Source organism: Indicator indicator, chromosome 16, assembly GCF_027791375.1.
Source record: "Indicator indicator isolate 239-I01 chromosome 16, UM_Iind_1.1, whole genome shotgun sequence".
Lineage (NCBI taxonomy): Eukaryota > Metazoa > Chordata > Aves > Piciformes > Indicatoridae > Indicator > Indicator indicator.
Window position 1 is genome coordinate 12,272,090 of NC_072025.1, and position 13,299 is coordinate 12,285,388.

The 13,299-nt window shown below is 40.6% G+C and overlaps 2 protein-coding genes across 2 annotated transcripts in view; both read left to right on the forward strand.

Annotated features, from left to right (window-relative positions):
* The window catches only part of TRPM7 (transient receptor potential cation channel subfamily M member 7), a 56,013-nt gene extending 51,684 nt beyond the window's left edge, over nucleotides 1-4,329 (forward strand). Inside the window, exons 35-40 of the mRNA XM_054387714.1 lie at nucleotides 412-695; nucleotides 1,001-1,083; nucleotides 1,440-1,645; nucleotides 2,722-2,773; nucleotides 2,865-2,971; nucleotides 4,082-4,329. Coding sequence (XP_054243689.1) covers nucleotides 412-695; nucleotides 1,001-1,083; nucleotides 1,440-1,645; nucleotides 2,722-2,773; nucleotides 2,865-2,971; nucleotides 4,082-4,212 — 863 coding nt within the window. The 3' untranslated portion in view covers nucleotides 4,213-4,329. The remainder of the gene's footprint in view (nucleotides 1-411; nucleotides 696-1,000; nucleotides 1,084-1,439; nucleotides 1,646-2,721; nucleotides 2,774-2,864; nucleotides 2,972-4,081) is intronic.
* Nucleotides 4,330-4,539: 210 nt separating this feature from the next.
* On the forward strand, nucleotides 4,540-12,071 carry USP50 (ubiquitin specific peptidase 50). The gene is made up of 7 exons (XM_054387715.1): nucleotides 4,540-4,648; nucleotides 5,567-5,642; nucleotides 8,612-8,818; nucleotides 9,229-9,424; nucleotides 9,991-10,188; nucleotides 10,684-10,826; nucleotides 11,831-12,071. The coding sequence occupies exons 1-7, from the start codon at nucleotides 4,540-4,542 to the stop codon at nucleotides 12,069-12,071; spliced, it is 1,170 nt and encodes a 389-aa protein (XP_054243690.1).
* The last annotated feature ends 1,228 nt before the right edge of the window (nucleotides 12,072-13,299 follow it).

Genomic DNA, 13,299 nt, shown 5'->3' on the forward strand with positions numbered 1-13,299 from the left:
AAGTCTAAAGTTTCTAGGGCAGCTCACTTGATTATGAAATCTAGATTTAATTGTGGTTGGCCTCAGAAATGGTCATGCAGTGATATATACGTTGTATCAACAGTTTTTGTGACAAACTGTTGTGGAAGGATTCTTTTGTCTGGACTCAAAGTCTAAACAAAGTTTATTCAGTGTTCTATTTGGACAGTGCCATTAATAGCTCTAATAAGGAGAACCAAACTGCTGTAGTCTTTTGCTGTTTGAAAGAAGCTGGAGAAGGGTCTTCCCAATGAGTGGTTTAAATGTTTTCATTAATTCAGGATGTTAGTAATTCATATTGCAGTGTGTTGAAATGGAAGAAACTGTAGGTTTTCAGTTCTTTTCATTTTAAACCTGGAAAAGGCAGTAACTGCTTTTTGTGTTGTAATGCAGGTGAGCCAGTCACCGTGTATCGCCTTGAAGAGAGCTCTCCCAACATCCTGAACAACAGCATGTCTTCCTGGTCACAGCTGGGACTCTGTGCTAAAATTGAATTTTTAAGTAAAGAGGAGATGGGAGGAGGTTTACGTCGAGCTCTTAAAGTAGTATGCACATGGTCAGAATACGATATCCTGAAATCAGGACATCTCTATATCATCAAGTCTTTTCTTCCTGAAGTTGTGAATACTTGGTCAAGCATTTATAAGGAGGACACTGTGTTACATTTGTGCTTGAGAGTAAGTTTTTTAGCCATGTCAATTAATACACAACGCCTGTCTATGTTTAATAAATGTGAATTCCCCACTCCAAAAACTAGGAATTTAGTCTGGGGTTCTGTATGAGCTAAAGGGTTAAGAACTCTGCTCCAGCAGAGTTTACATAATCACAGAGCTCAAATTCTTAAAATGTAGACATAATTTAAAGAGCAAGTAATTTGTTACACTCTTGGGGAGACAGACCCTTACTGTTCCTGCTGCTTTTTTGGCTCCTTAACGTTGCCTGTCACACAATGCAGCTAATGAAATGTGGGTTTGAATTGTAGGAAATTCAGCAGCAGAGGGCGGCGCAGAAGCTCACCTTCGCTTTCAATCAAATGAAGCCCAAATCCATTCCATACTCTCCGAGGTGAGTTTATTTCTTCATCATCATCATCACCCTCAAATGACTTGAGTTAAGCTTCCCTTATGTTGCATGCTTTTGACAGAGAGGAATGGCTCCAGGGTTGTTAAGAGACGGATCAAATATTAAGGTACTGATACGTGTGTGTGTCTTAGAGCATTACTGTGAATGTGTCAAGCAGAATTACCCTTGGCAGTATTTTTTCATTGATACTTTTTGCACTAATTCTAGCTTATTGTGATAATATAAATGACTGTCATAATACTTCCAAATTACTAGTAAATCAAATAAAAATGTAGTAGCAATGATGTACTTGCCACTTATTTTGGAAATATGTAATCATTAAGTATGATTTTCACTAGGTTCCTGGAAGTTTTCCTTTTATATTGCCATTCTGCTGGCCAGTGGTTTGCAGTTGAAGAGTGCATGACTGGAGAGTTTAGAAAGTACAACAACAATAACGGTGACGAAATAATTCCAACTAACATGCTGGAGGAGGTTATGCTAGCTTTCAGCCATTGGACATATGAGTATACAAGAGGAGAATTGCTGGTGCTAGATCTGCAAGGTAATACCCTCATTTTGAATTTGGGGTGGAGGCCAAGGTGGATGTAATTGGCTTTTCTCTTGTGATAGTGTTTTATTAAGAATTCATATGCCTGTAATAAATAGCAAGCTTTATTTAGTGCATCTTAGTCTAGTTAATTTGGATCTATGTTTGTCTTATTTAATGACAGAATCACATAGTCATTTAGGTTGTAAAGGACCTTTAAGATCACTGAGTCTAACTGGTAATAGGACAGGGCCAAGTTCACCACTGAACCATGTCCTGAAGCACCACATCTCCACAGCTTTTGTATACTATGAGCAATGGTGACTCAACCACTTTCCTGGGCAGCCTGTGCCAGGGCTTGACAAACTTTTCCGTGAGGAAATTTTTCCTCATGTCTAACCTAAACTTCCCCCTGGCACAACTTGCAGTTTCTTCTTGTCCTGTTGTTTGTTACCTGAAAGAAAAGTCTGATCCCCACCTGGCTACAGCCTCGTTTCAGGTGGTTGTAGAGAATGAAAAGATCTCACCTGAGCCTCCTTTTCTCCAGCCTGAGCAAACCCAATTCCCTCAGCCACTGCTCACAAGCCTCCTTCTCTAGACCCTTCCCCAACTTTGTTGCTCTAATATGGGATTAAATCTTCTGCACAGGGAATATAAACACAAACAGCTTTTCTTAACAATATGCACCATAAAAAAAAAAAATCCTAATCTTTGGTACATTTGTGTATGGTAAACTGTACTTATCCTGAATTATGTCTCTCATATTCTAGCTGAGAACTGTATAGAAAATTCTGGGACCTGTACAGAAAAACAGAGAAAATTCCTGTGCCTAAAAACTGAAGTTAGGACTTGCAGGCAGATGTAAAAATAGGTGGAAGAAATCTGAGAAGTACAAGGTGCTGGTTTAGAAGGAATATTTTTAAGGATAGAGTTTCACATATAGTGTTTGGGTTGGGGTGTTGTTTTGGGTATTTTCTGCTTTTATTCTTGGGGAAGCTGAGAAACCATAGCTAAGGATGTCAGAACTTTTCAATATTAATGCATCTATGTAATGTATCAGATTTAACTTTTTCTTAATGTGCTGTCTGAAGGTGTTGGTGAAAATCTGACAGATCCCTCCGTGATAAAAGCTGGAGAGAAAAGGTAAGGTTAAAGAAGGATTTGAGTGTGTTGTGATCATTTTATTTATCACAAAACACATGCAGTCCTTGTTTATGTGCACTTTATTTCTAAGGTCATATGATATGGTGTTCGGCCCGGCCAACCTGGGAGAGGATGCGATCAAAAACTTCAGAGCAAAGCATCACTGCAATTCCTGCTGCAGGAAACTTAAACTTCCTGGTAAGAGTTGCTGTATTTCTTCTGAGACATTCATGGCACAGTGTGTTGTGTGATATGTAATGAAAGAGGTCGTGCTGAGAAAGTGGAATAAGCTGCTTTTAAAGCAATCTGTCATTTCAAGATAAAATCCAAGGTGAAGTAATCAAGACCATCGGTATCCATATGCAGAGTCTTTGAGGAAGGTAGAGTAGCCTGATCAAGACTTACGAGGGTACCGTGTTATAAAGGCTCCTAGGAAAAGCAGGTCAAGGTGATTGCAAACCATCAGCCTTTTGAAACAAAATGGTGCTGGTGTTTGTTTCGGTGGGTTTGTTGTGTTGATTTTGTGGGGTGGGATTTTTAGTATTTTTTGGGGTAGTTGTTCAGAGAAAGAGAGATTGCCCATTGGAATGGGCTGCCCAGGGAGGTGGTGGGGTCAGCATCCCTGGAAGTGTTTAAGAAAAGACTGAGTGAGGCACTTAGTGCCATGGTCTAGTTGATTAGTTAGGGTTGGGTGATCAGTTGGACTTGATGATCTTGGAGGTCTCTTCCAACCTGATTGATTTTGTGATTTATTCATATTTTAAAACATGTCTTGAGGCTACAGAAATTCATTCTGTTAAAAACTTCCAATTCCGGGTATTTTTTGCATGGAATATGCTACACTCATCTCAAATCTTGAAATTGCTTCTCTGTATCAGAACAACATAAGGAACATGCATGATTCCTTCCTGTTTCACACCTCTCTTCCAGGTTGTCTCTCACATGAAGAGAGGTCATTTATTTTAAATTTCAGTTGTAAATTCTAGTAACATCAAAACAGATCATGGAAGGATCCAGTTTCCCTGGAAAGCTAACTCAATACTTGCTCTAAAATGTATAACAAAATAATTTGAGATTTCCATTGCTTTTTAAAGAAGAGCTTTAGGCTTGTGTTCATACATATGATAAAAAAGACCCTTTCATGACACAGTGCACATTGAGAAATTCTGTATCATTTGTATAATTATACAGAATATATATATATAAAAAAACATATACGTACCCAATTCTTTGAAAGACCCTTTATGTCCCATTGATTCTGCTAACTCAAGAAGTACTAATCAACATGACTTCCTTTTGTTTGTACAGATCTGAAGAGGAATGATTACACACCTGACAAGATCATATTTCCTCAGGATGATTCCCCTGAATTGACAATTCAGCCTGGAAGCTGCACCAAAGAATCTGATTCAGCTAATTCTATTCGTCTGATGCTCTAATGATGTGACCAAATCACTGGCTTCATCCAAACTTCATGGAATGTCACAAAGTTGTCACTTCTCTTTCCTTCACTATAATTAAAAGCGAGATATGTCAATCAAGGATTGCTGTCTTAAAAAGTGGAATTTTGGCTGGTCCAGCATCTAAGGACCTAGCAGCTTGTGATAACCATCTGCAGAGAACAGCTGGGTGGCTGATCCTTTGGAAAGTGGAATAAGGACAAGTATTTCAGATGTTTTAAAGGGGCTTTTTAGCAGAAGGTTTACTTTGTCTTTTGTTTTGGTTTAGTGGAGGATTTTTCTCTCTGTAGTCCTGTGGTGTGCAATATGCCTTCAACCAAAAGGATTTTGGTAGTTGATGTTTTTAAGGTAAAGCATTTGTCTGGCAGCCGTCTCGCTGTCAGTCAGCAGAAGACAGCAGAAAGCACCTACCTCTGTAATGCTGGAGTATTCTCTGAGTGGTTTTGGAAGTGTTCCACTAGCATTTTATCACCAGATGTCTTTAATCTGGCCTTTTGAAGAGGACAGAGCCAAATGAGGTGTGTGTGTATAGATATATATAGATATAGATATATATGATGCCAGTAGGCTAAAGGTTGAAGGTAGGAACTTGATCTGTCCCAATAGAGAGAGTGTCTCCTGAAGCAGCATTCAGCTTCAGGGCTGTAAAGCTGTGGGGTTTTCATTTGTACATTTGTTTGTGTTTGTTCTTTTATTTTGTTTTTTAATTTTAATTTTTTTTTTTTTTTTTGCGGAATAGAGCCCTAATTGTGCATAATGAAATCTCTTGTTTTATACATTTCAATTTTATCAAGTCACAGTCAGATAGTAACAACGCCATGGTAGACTGGTATAATCACATTTAATAGAAGAAGTAGTGTGTACTGGTCCCAGTCAGTTGCCTTGTAAGAACACAAGTTGGAAGTGCTTTTTCTCCTACGTGTAGTGACTGCTTCAGAAGTTAGGCCTTCCAAAGAGCTCGTGAAACCAGTATATCAAACCTGAATGTACACAGAACTTTTAAATGTGTTTAAAATCGTGTAGAAAACCCTCTTTAATGTTATTTTATTCTTGGTACTTATTTAAGAGAGGCTAGGGTTGGATGTTAGCATTAGGTAAAGTATGGGAGATTGCAATGCACCTTCATGCCAATAAAAGGTAACTGTCCCAAATATTGTTGAGCATTCAGCAAGGAAAAAAAAAACAAACAACAAAAAACCCCCCAAACCTGTCCAACTGAAGTTTCATGCTGCGATTTTTGTTGTTGTTTTTTTTTTGTTGTTACATAGGTACTAATTTGTAATTTTTAATTAAAAGGGCAGTATATGGCTCTATAAATTTTTTTATTCTGTAGTGTATCTTATAGATACAGACCTAAGGCACGAACACAATAGCTGTTTAAATGGTGTTTTATTGTTTGACAGGGAAAGGTAAAAATGTTATAAGGATATAATACTGTATACATTTTGTATATCATTAAATCTTTAAAGAATCTAAAATAAATTTATTCTTGTTTACAGACTCCTGCTGTCTGTCTTGCTCTAAAGGGTTGTTTGGTTTAATTTAAGTAACTCTGTATGTGGAAAACCAGAACTTGCCATGCTGGATCAAAGCAGTTGTCCATCTTTGAGGTACCTCAGCTTTGGCTGACACCAGAAGCTAGGGGATAAAAAAAAATAACTGAAAAGTCTCCTAACAGACAAACATAGGTGGTGGGGTTAATGAGACAAAAATATCAGAGCTCTTTATAATGTTTTTTTAATTAGGAGCTGCTTCTTGGATGCTTGACAGCGTCCCCTTCTGCTGCTGTGAGTTTCTCAACTTACACTTTTTTAATTGTAAAGGTTGGGAAAGACCTTTAAGATCATTGAGTCCAACTGTAACCCAACCACCATGACCACTAAACTATATACTGAAGCACCACATCTACACTCTTCTTGAACACCTTCATGGATGGAAGCTCCACCACCTCCCTGGGCAGTCTGTTCCAATGCCTCACCACTCTCTCAGTAAAGAAGTTTTTCCTAATGTCCAATCTAAACCTCTCCTGGCACAACTTAGATCCATTTCCTCTTGCCCTATCACTAGTTACTTGGGAGAAGAGACCAATGCTGGCCTGGAGGTGCCTCAGGTGTTGTGTAAATGTTACCAAACTCAGGGTATGAAATAGGAAAACCTTTCTGGGAAAACGGTACGTGAAAGTTCTGAAGCTTTTTGTTTCCTGAGAAGTACTTAACACATGCAGAGTTAATTCTCACAACCATGATACCAGTCTTCAATAGTTTTGCTTGTGGCTCATTAAGGAAAAAACCCAGATGTGACTTCTGTGTGGTGGTGGGGAGTGTTCCTCTGCTCTTAGACAAAACACCTCCATTGAACTACAAACAGGCTCAGCCCCATGGAAGAAAATGCACTGCATTTCAGTCTCATTGTGTGCACTTGAACTGAATAAACTTGTAGGAAGAGGCAGGACTCAATTCCCAGCTAGTGGAAGTTTGTCTTAAGTATTTCAGACTGGAAAAAACCCTCCTGTGAATATCCTTACATACTGATAATTTGTTAAATTCTAGGTTTAACCCACAGGATTAAAATTTAGATTTTAAAGCACTTGAAGCTCTTGGTAAAGTTAGTACAACATTGTAATTCCAGTGACAGGCTGGTACATCAGATTTTGGAACAGCAGGGGGCAAGAGGATTGCTTTAATAGCTGTTTGCAGATGGACAGCTTGGGAGACTAATAATGATGAGAGCATATAAGCTGTCCAAAGAGTGCTGGGAGCCATCCTTTGCTTAAAGCTTAACACATAAGATAATTAGGGATTTTTTTAAAAATATCTTCCTGGGCCTCTTCTGTGGATGCTTGTTACTTCCCACATGGTGTATTAGAAAGGGAAAAGCTGTAGCTCTTCAGTGGTGTAAGAAATTCAGAGATCAACTGCACTACCATTGGCTAATTAAAAGACACTTCTGAGCCACTACCCTTTTTTCCCAGGAAGAAAAATTGAGGACACCAGTAAACTCTTTCAGCATGATGTTTTGAGGCAGTTCCATCTCTTTATGGGTCTACACCCCCAGGCACTGCTGCCCTTCCATCAGAGCATAGCAACCACAAACACTAACACAGGTGTGAGTGAGCATGGGTCAGCCTGAACCCCTGCCCTGTGGAAGGGGTGTGTGCCCAGTCTAGCCAGGGGTGGTTTGGATAGCACTCAGGAAGGAGACAGGTAGGTGGGAGTGGGGGGATTCCCCTGGAGGAGAAACAACAGAACAGAACAGCATCACACAGCATACCTGTTGCCTAGGTGAGGGTAGCCTGGGCAACGGGATGGGAGAGGCAGCACACTGCTATTTGTGCCATCAAACTGGAGGGAAGGGGTCGGGTATGAAGAAAAGACAGCAAGGGGCCACCTCCCTGAGCTGGGGCAAGTACAGGCTTCCTCCAAGGCTGCTGGTGGCTTCCCAGCCATCTCCTGTACCTGACAGTCCCAACATGTTCTGAGTTGGTGCTTCTCAAAGATGGCTATAAAAGAGGAAGTTAAACGTTTTCTTAGGAGACTGGTCTATAGGTAGAGCTGTTTGGAAATGTCTCTGCTCTTCCTGAAATGTAAAAGGAGACAGTTTGGTAGTTGTTTTGTAGGAAATGGATGTCAGCCTGGGAGATCTCCAGAAATGGGAACTTGGGAATCTGTTTTGAGGAAGAAATTACTTTTCTTGTTCTACAGAGATTATTGAGGTTTCAGAATTCTTCCTCTTTTCTGTACCAGAGTAAAGTAGCAGCCTTTAAAAACCCCAGAGTGGCAACACTGGTGAGCACATCTAGGTTGTGCAGTCTGTATTCAGACCTCTCTTCTGCCTCATTGAGGATGGGGACAGTGTGCTTTAGGATAAACTTGTGCAGCAAGAAAACATCTACTAAATACTTTTTAACATGAATTAAGTAACGTTCTGTGTTTCAAGTCTAAAATAGCAAACTGTTTCTTGTACTATCTGGACTACAAGCTATGGGGTTAGAAAATACCTAAGTACCAGACCACTGAGGAAATTAATTACATGTTCTGTAGGCAGAAATTCTTAAGATAGCTATTCACAGCTGGTTAGTTTTGAGGTAATTATGTATGGAGTCAAAGACTGACTGGAATCTTAGGAAATATCTCAAAATCCTCAGGGATTTAAGTAATGCCTCTTAATGAGGCATCTCACCATGCTGGGAAGAGCTTAGTGTGGGAGCCAGTCTTAACCACTGTATTAGCTTGAAAGTAAACATGAATGTAACTTATAAAGAAGATCCTGAAACAGTAGGAAATGGCTCCTCAGGACAGTGCCACTTTCCTAAAACCATAGCTCAAAAAGCACCATAGCATTTTAGATTTCCACTGTTGTGTGCTGTTTTTCCTAGTAGGTGGAAGTATGACTCCATTTGCTTTGAAAGCTTGAAGTATTCCTGCAAGCAACTGATGGAGGAGGTGAAAAGCCAAGATCCAGGGCTCACTGGCCTGGTCAATCTGGGCAACACGTGCTACATGAATGCGGTTTTGCAGTGCCTCTGCAGCATGCCACCACTCGTGGAATATTTCCTCTCAGGAAAGCACAAAGTAGCCCTACAGGAGTAAGTTGATTGATGCATGCTGTTTTTTTCATTTGGCACTCCTGTTTTCCTTCCCGAGGATATGTGGTGCCATGAGAATGCCTGAGACATCCACCCACCAGATCCCCACTAGGCAGTTACAGTCAAATTGCCCCCAAGCTGATTTTCTTCTTCAGAGACCCAGAGCTGTTCCTTGCTGGGTAACTTAAGCATTATACTTTTTTTGGTCATTATTTTGATGTTAATGCCAGTTACTGTCATTGCTGTCTTGATAATGATTTCTACTGCTTTGTATTATCTGCAGAGCCCCTCAAACCATACTGTCAGAGCCATACTGTACCTGCATATATTTTCCTATTATATTATGCTCCCATTTGAAGGCAGAGTCTTTTCCTACCAGAAACTAACTTACTTTTTTTTTTTCCCCCAAGGGATACCAATGATTCTGCAGCTGCCTTTAGCTGGTTGATATCCAGTATGTGGCTTGGAGACTGTGACTGTGTTTCCTTGGATAGTTTCCATTCAGTCCTTGAGAAGCGGTACCCAACTTTTACCAAGCAGACTCAGCAGGATGCACAGGAGTTTCTGATCTGTGTGCTGAATGAGCTCCATGAGGCTCTCAAGAATGTAAGAGCCCAGCTGTGGTGGTTCAGGGTCTTTAGTGGTTCTTCTTTGCACTTGTAATCTAGCATTTCATGTAATGATTTCCTGTCCTCTTCTGAACTACATGATGTGCCTGTTCTTTTCTTCCTGTCATTTTCTTCCTGTGTTTTGTACCCACATACACACAGTAATTCATTTGCTCATCAGCTTGCAGTTCCCGTCTAAATGACAATCCTCTCTGCAGCTCCGTTATCCTCATCTCTCCCTCTCCTTGCTCCTTCCATGCTTTACACTCTTCCTTTTTTATCTGCCTGAAATCGTATGCTGTGCCTCTTGTGTCTACCTTTCTCTTCTTCAGACCCACTGATAAAAAGTTTGATTCCCAGCTGTTCTAATGTCCAGAATATTATATTTGTTCAATTTCTCTCAGAAATGTAATTTAGCTTCCTCTGCATGTATGAAATACCAAGTGAAATAATACATTTTAGAGCCAAGTCATGTAACACAGGCAGAGGGCAGCAGCTGTTAAAACCCAGTGAAGACACTTCTGAACCAGGTGGTTACTTACATTTTTGTTTTTTTCTGCATAGTCAAGCAGAATAAAACATGTCCCTGATGCACAAAGAAGCAGAGGCCGTGCCAGCGAAACATCAATTATCACAGAGCTGTTCGAGGGACAGCTCAGTTACGCCATCACGTGCCTGGAATGCAGGACCACCATCCGCAGACCTGAGAGCTTCACTGTTCTCTCCCTGCCCATTCCTTCTAAGAGCAGCTGCTCTCTCCAGGTACTGCTTCTAATACACTCTTGACAGTATCTGCTTCTTGCAGCAACAGCTGGCTTAGACTAGCATGTGTTCCCCAAAAGAAGCAGGTTGTTAGTTGCTTTGGTTTCCTGGGCATTAAAGGTTAGTCTCTGAATGGGTCCTCAGAGAAGTGAGGTTTCATTACTGGTCTCTGGACCAGAGGCTGGCAAGGTTACAGGAGTAATGCTGCTGAGTTGCCATGAGGTTAGAGACACTAAGACTGTCCAATGGCAACAGTGAGAGTTTCTTTCACTCCTGGAAGTGTTTCCTCATCTGGGGACAGGGAAAGAAACCAACACTGGCTGCTTTGTGTTCCAAGTGCATTTGTAGTGCCAGCCCTGCTATATCATGCTTTAATGAGGAAGAGATCCAGAATACAGCAATCCCTTCTCTTACCTTGCCTTAGGATCTTCAGGAGTGGAGATCTGTTTGAGCAAATGATTTATTTGAAAATTATTTTTCTCTTTCCTCTGCCAGGACTGTCTTGAATGCTTCTTTCAGCAAGACACGCTGACTTCCAACAACCAGATCCACTGTTCCTTGTGTGGAACAAAACGAGATGCTGTAGTTGAGACCACCATAACCAAGGCACCGCAGATCATTATTTTTCACCTGAAGAGGTACAGTCTGTATGGGGTAGGATGTGGCCATTTCCTGGGATTTGTGAGATGTGAAAGACAGCCAATTGCATTTGCATAAAGGGAAAAACTCACTGCAAATGAGCAGGTTTAGTACTTTTGATACCTGGAAGCCAGCTGGCAGTTACAGCAACCTACCTGCCAAACATGTACCTTGCCTTCCTGAAATCTCACACAAGATGCTCTTGTGCTGCTCTCTGCTGCAGCCCACCAAATTTCACTCACTACCTTTGGAGTCTCTTCTCCAAAGCAAAGGGTGACTGGCTACAGATTAGAACAGCAGTTTGTGTGGGTTTTGTTAATCCCTTATCTAAATCAGGTCTAAACTACTGGGTCTACTAAACAGAAGCACATCAGTGTGAGAGCTCCCACTTAGCAGACTTTACTAGTCATACATGGCCAGATGCTCAACTTATTCTTAAGAATCTATCCTTAACAACTTCCCAGATATAAAGAAAATTAGTCTGGGACCATTTGGGTTCCCAGTTCTATATTATGTAAATTAATTACTTAATTTCCTGTTCAGCAGCTGCTTTTCTCGACATATTCAGAGGAACTTGTGGTCCCCAGCTGCAGCCCTTGGCCACATTATGAATGTTTAAAAGTATGGTGTTGCGCTAAAAGTTACAGGGGAAAAAGGGATGAAGCCTGGCATGCAAGAAGAGCTGACAGAGCCCAGAATGTTTAGGACACAGGTGATGGTGATGCAGACTTGACTTCTGACTGCTCTTGTCACCTGTATCCATTTCTAGTAGAGAGAAGGATCAGGAAGGAAGCTTTGCTTTCCCTGATGGACATCTCTTGTAGCTTTTGTGTATTTTCTGCCACTTTACTGTAATACTCAACATTAATACAGATTTTTCCTTTTGAAAAGGCTGGGTGGTCATTCATTGATTTTCCTTTCCCCAAGGAAAGTCAGTGAAGCAATCCTCACAATGTGAGAAAAAACCAAGTGTTATTTAAAATAGTTCAAAATTTTATTACAGGTTTGAATGGCAAGGCAAGAGGAGAAGGAAACTTGCAACTGACATCCATTATCCCCTCAGCAATCTGGATCTTTCTCCCTACAGAGCCCCACATTGCTGTGTGGATGCAGAGTATAGCTTGTATGCTGTAGTGGTGAGCTTTTCCTCTCTTTTTATTTGTAATTCCCTGCCTTATACAGCAGATGAAGAAGAAGGTTTGAACTTTTTACATATAATTTGTAGTAGTGTAGTAATAATGTAATAATGACTGCTTGGAGCCTCCTCAGCCTTTTCAGCATAATTTCACTAGCTGATCTTGTTTATAAATAAGAACTTAAATGGTCTCTTTCTCCATCACTCACTGCAAGTAAGACGTGCTTACAGTAACCTGTATCAGGGCTAATAGGTGGGTTGCAAATTTAATATTGCAAAATAAGGAAGTATAAACATCAGCTGATTGCTCCCTTTTAAAGCATTTATTTGAATTATCATTCCTCATTGTAGGCCAAAGGAGGCTAGAATCTTCTCTCCCATCTTTTCTAAGTGCAAACAAAACAAAAAAGATTGCCAATTCCTAACTTTTTCCTGCCCTGTAAGGGGGAAACCCAAGACTTCTGTTCTAACATTGTGGTGTTTGTTACAGAACCACTCTGGTTTTCTGGATAATGGCCACTACACAGCATTCTGCAAGCGCTCAGCCTCTGAATCCTGGTACAGGTTTGATGATGAACTGATCACCAAGATCCCACATTCCTCAGTGCAGACTAACACAGCTTATGTCCTATTCTATACCCATCAAAGCCTTCTCTGCAACCATTAAAAATTTGCTAGCTGTGGAAAAGGAATATTGAACAGTCCAGCACCTGGAATTCATTGGCAGCATTAGCCAAGGTGTGTTTTATCATTAAAGTATAGAATATTTGTATTGCTGATCCTCTGTTGTGGCATTTCTAGGGAGAGGAATTGCAGCTTCCACGCCTGTTAAGGAACGTGCCCCCGTCACATTTGTACAAGGTCTAATGATTGTTTTCCTTGACAGACCTCTGCCATGCCTCAAAAGAACATAAAAACTAAGGATACAGATGCACTCACCTGAAAATGCCTGTTTCTCTGTTGGTTAGGTCTATCCTGCAGTTTAAAGCTGCCTTTGCAAAATGGACAGTAGGATACTGAGGTGAGAGCAGACAGCTGAGCGTAGGTATTTCAGAAGAGAGCAGGGGATGAAGTGACCATTAATGTAAGAGAAAGAAAAAGGCATTATTCTAGTACTCTCATTTCTGTCCCTCCAGCACTGCAAATTTGTTTATAGCAGGTAAGCTTCAGGAAAGCAATCAATCCTGATCTTAATTCCATCAGCAAGACACATGCCCATAGGCAGATAAAATCTCAGAACGTAGGATCTAGGATTTTTGAATGCCAACCTAATCAAGAGGGAAAACTAACCCAAATCCAGAGCAGGAAATGCACAAAATGCAAGTAAAATCGTTTCT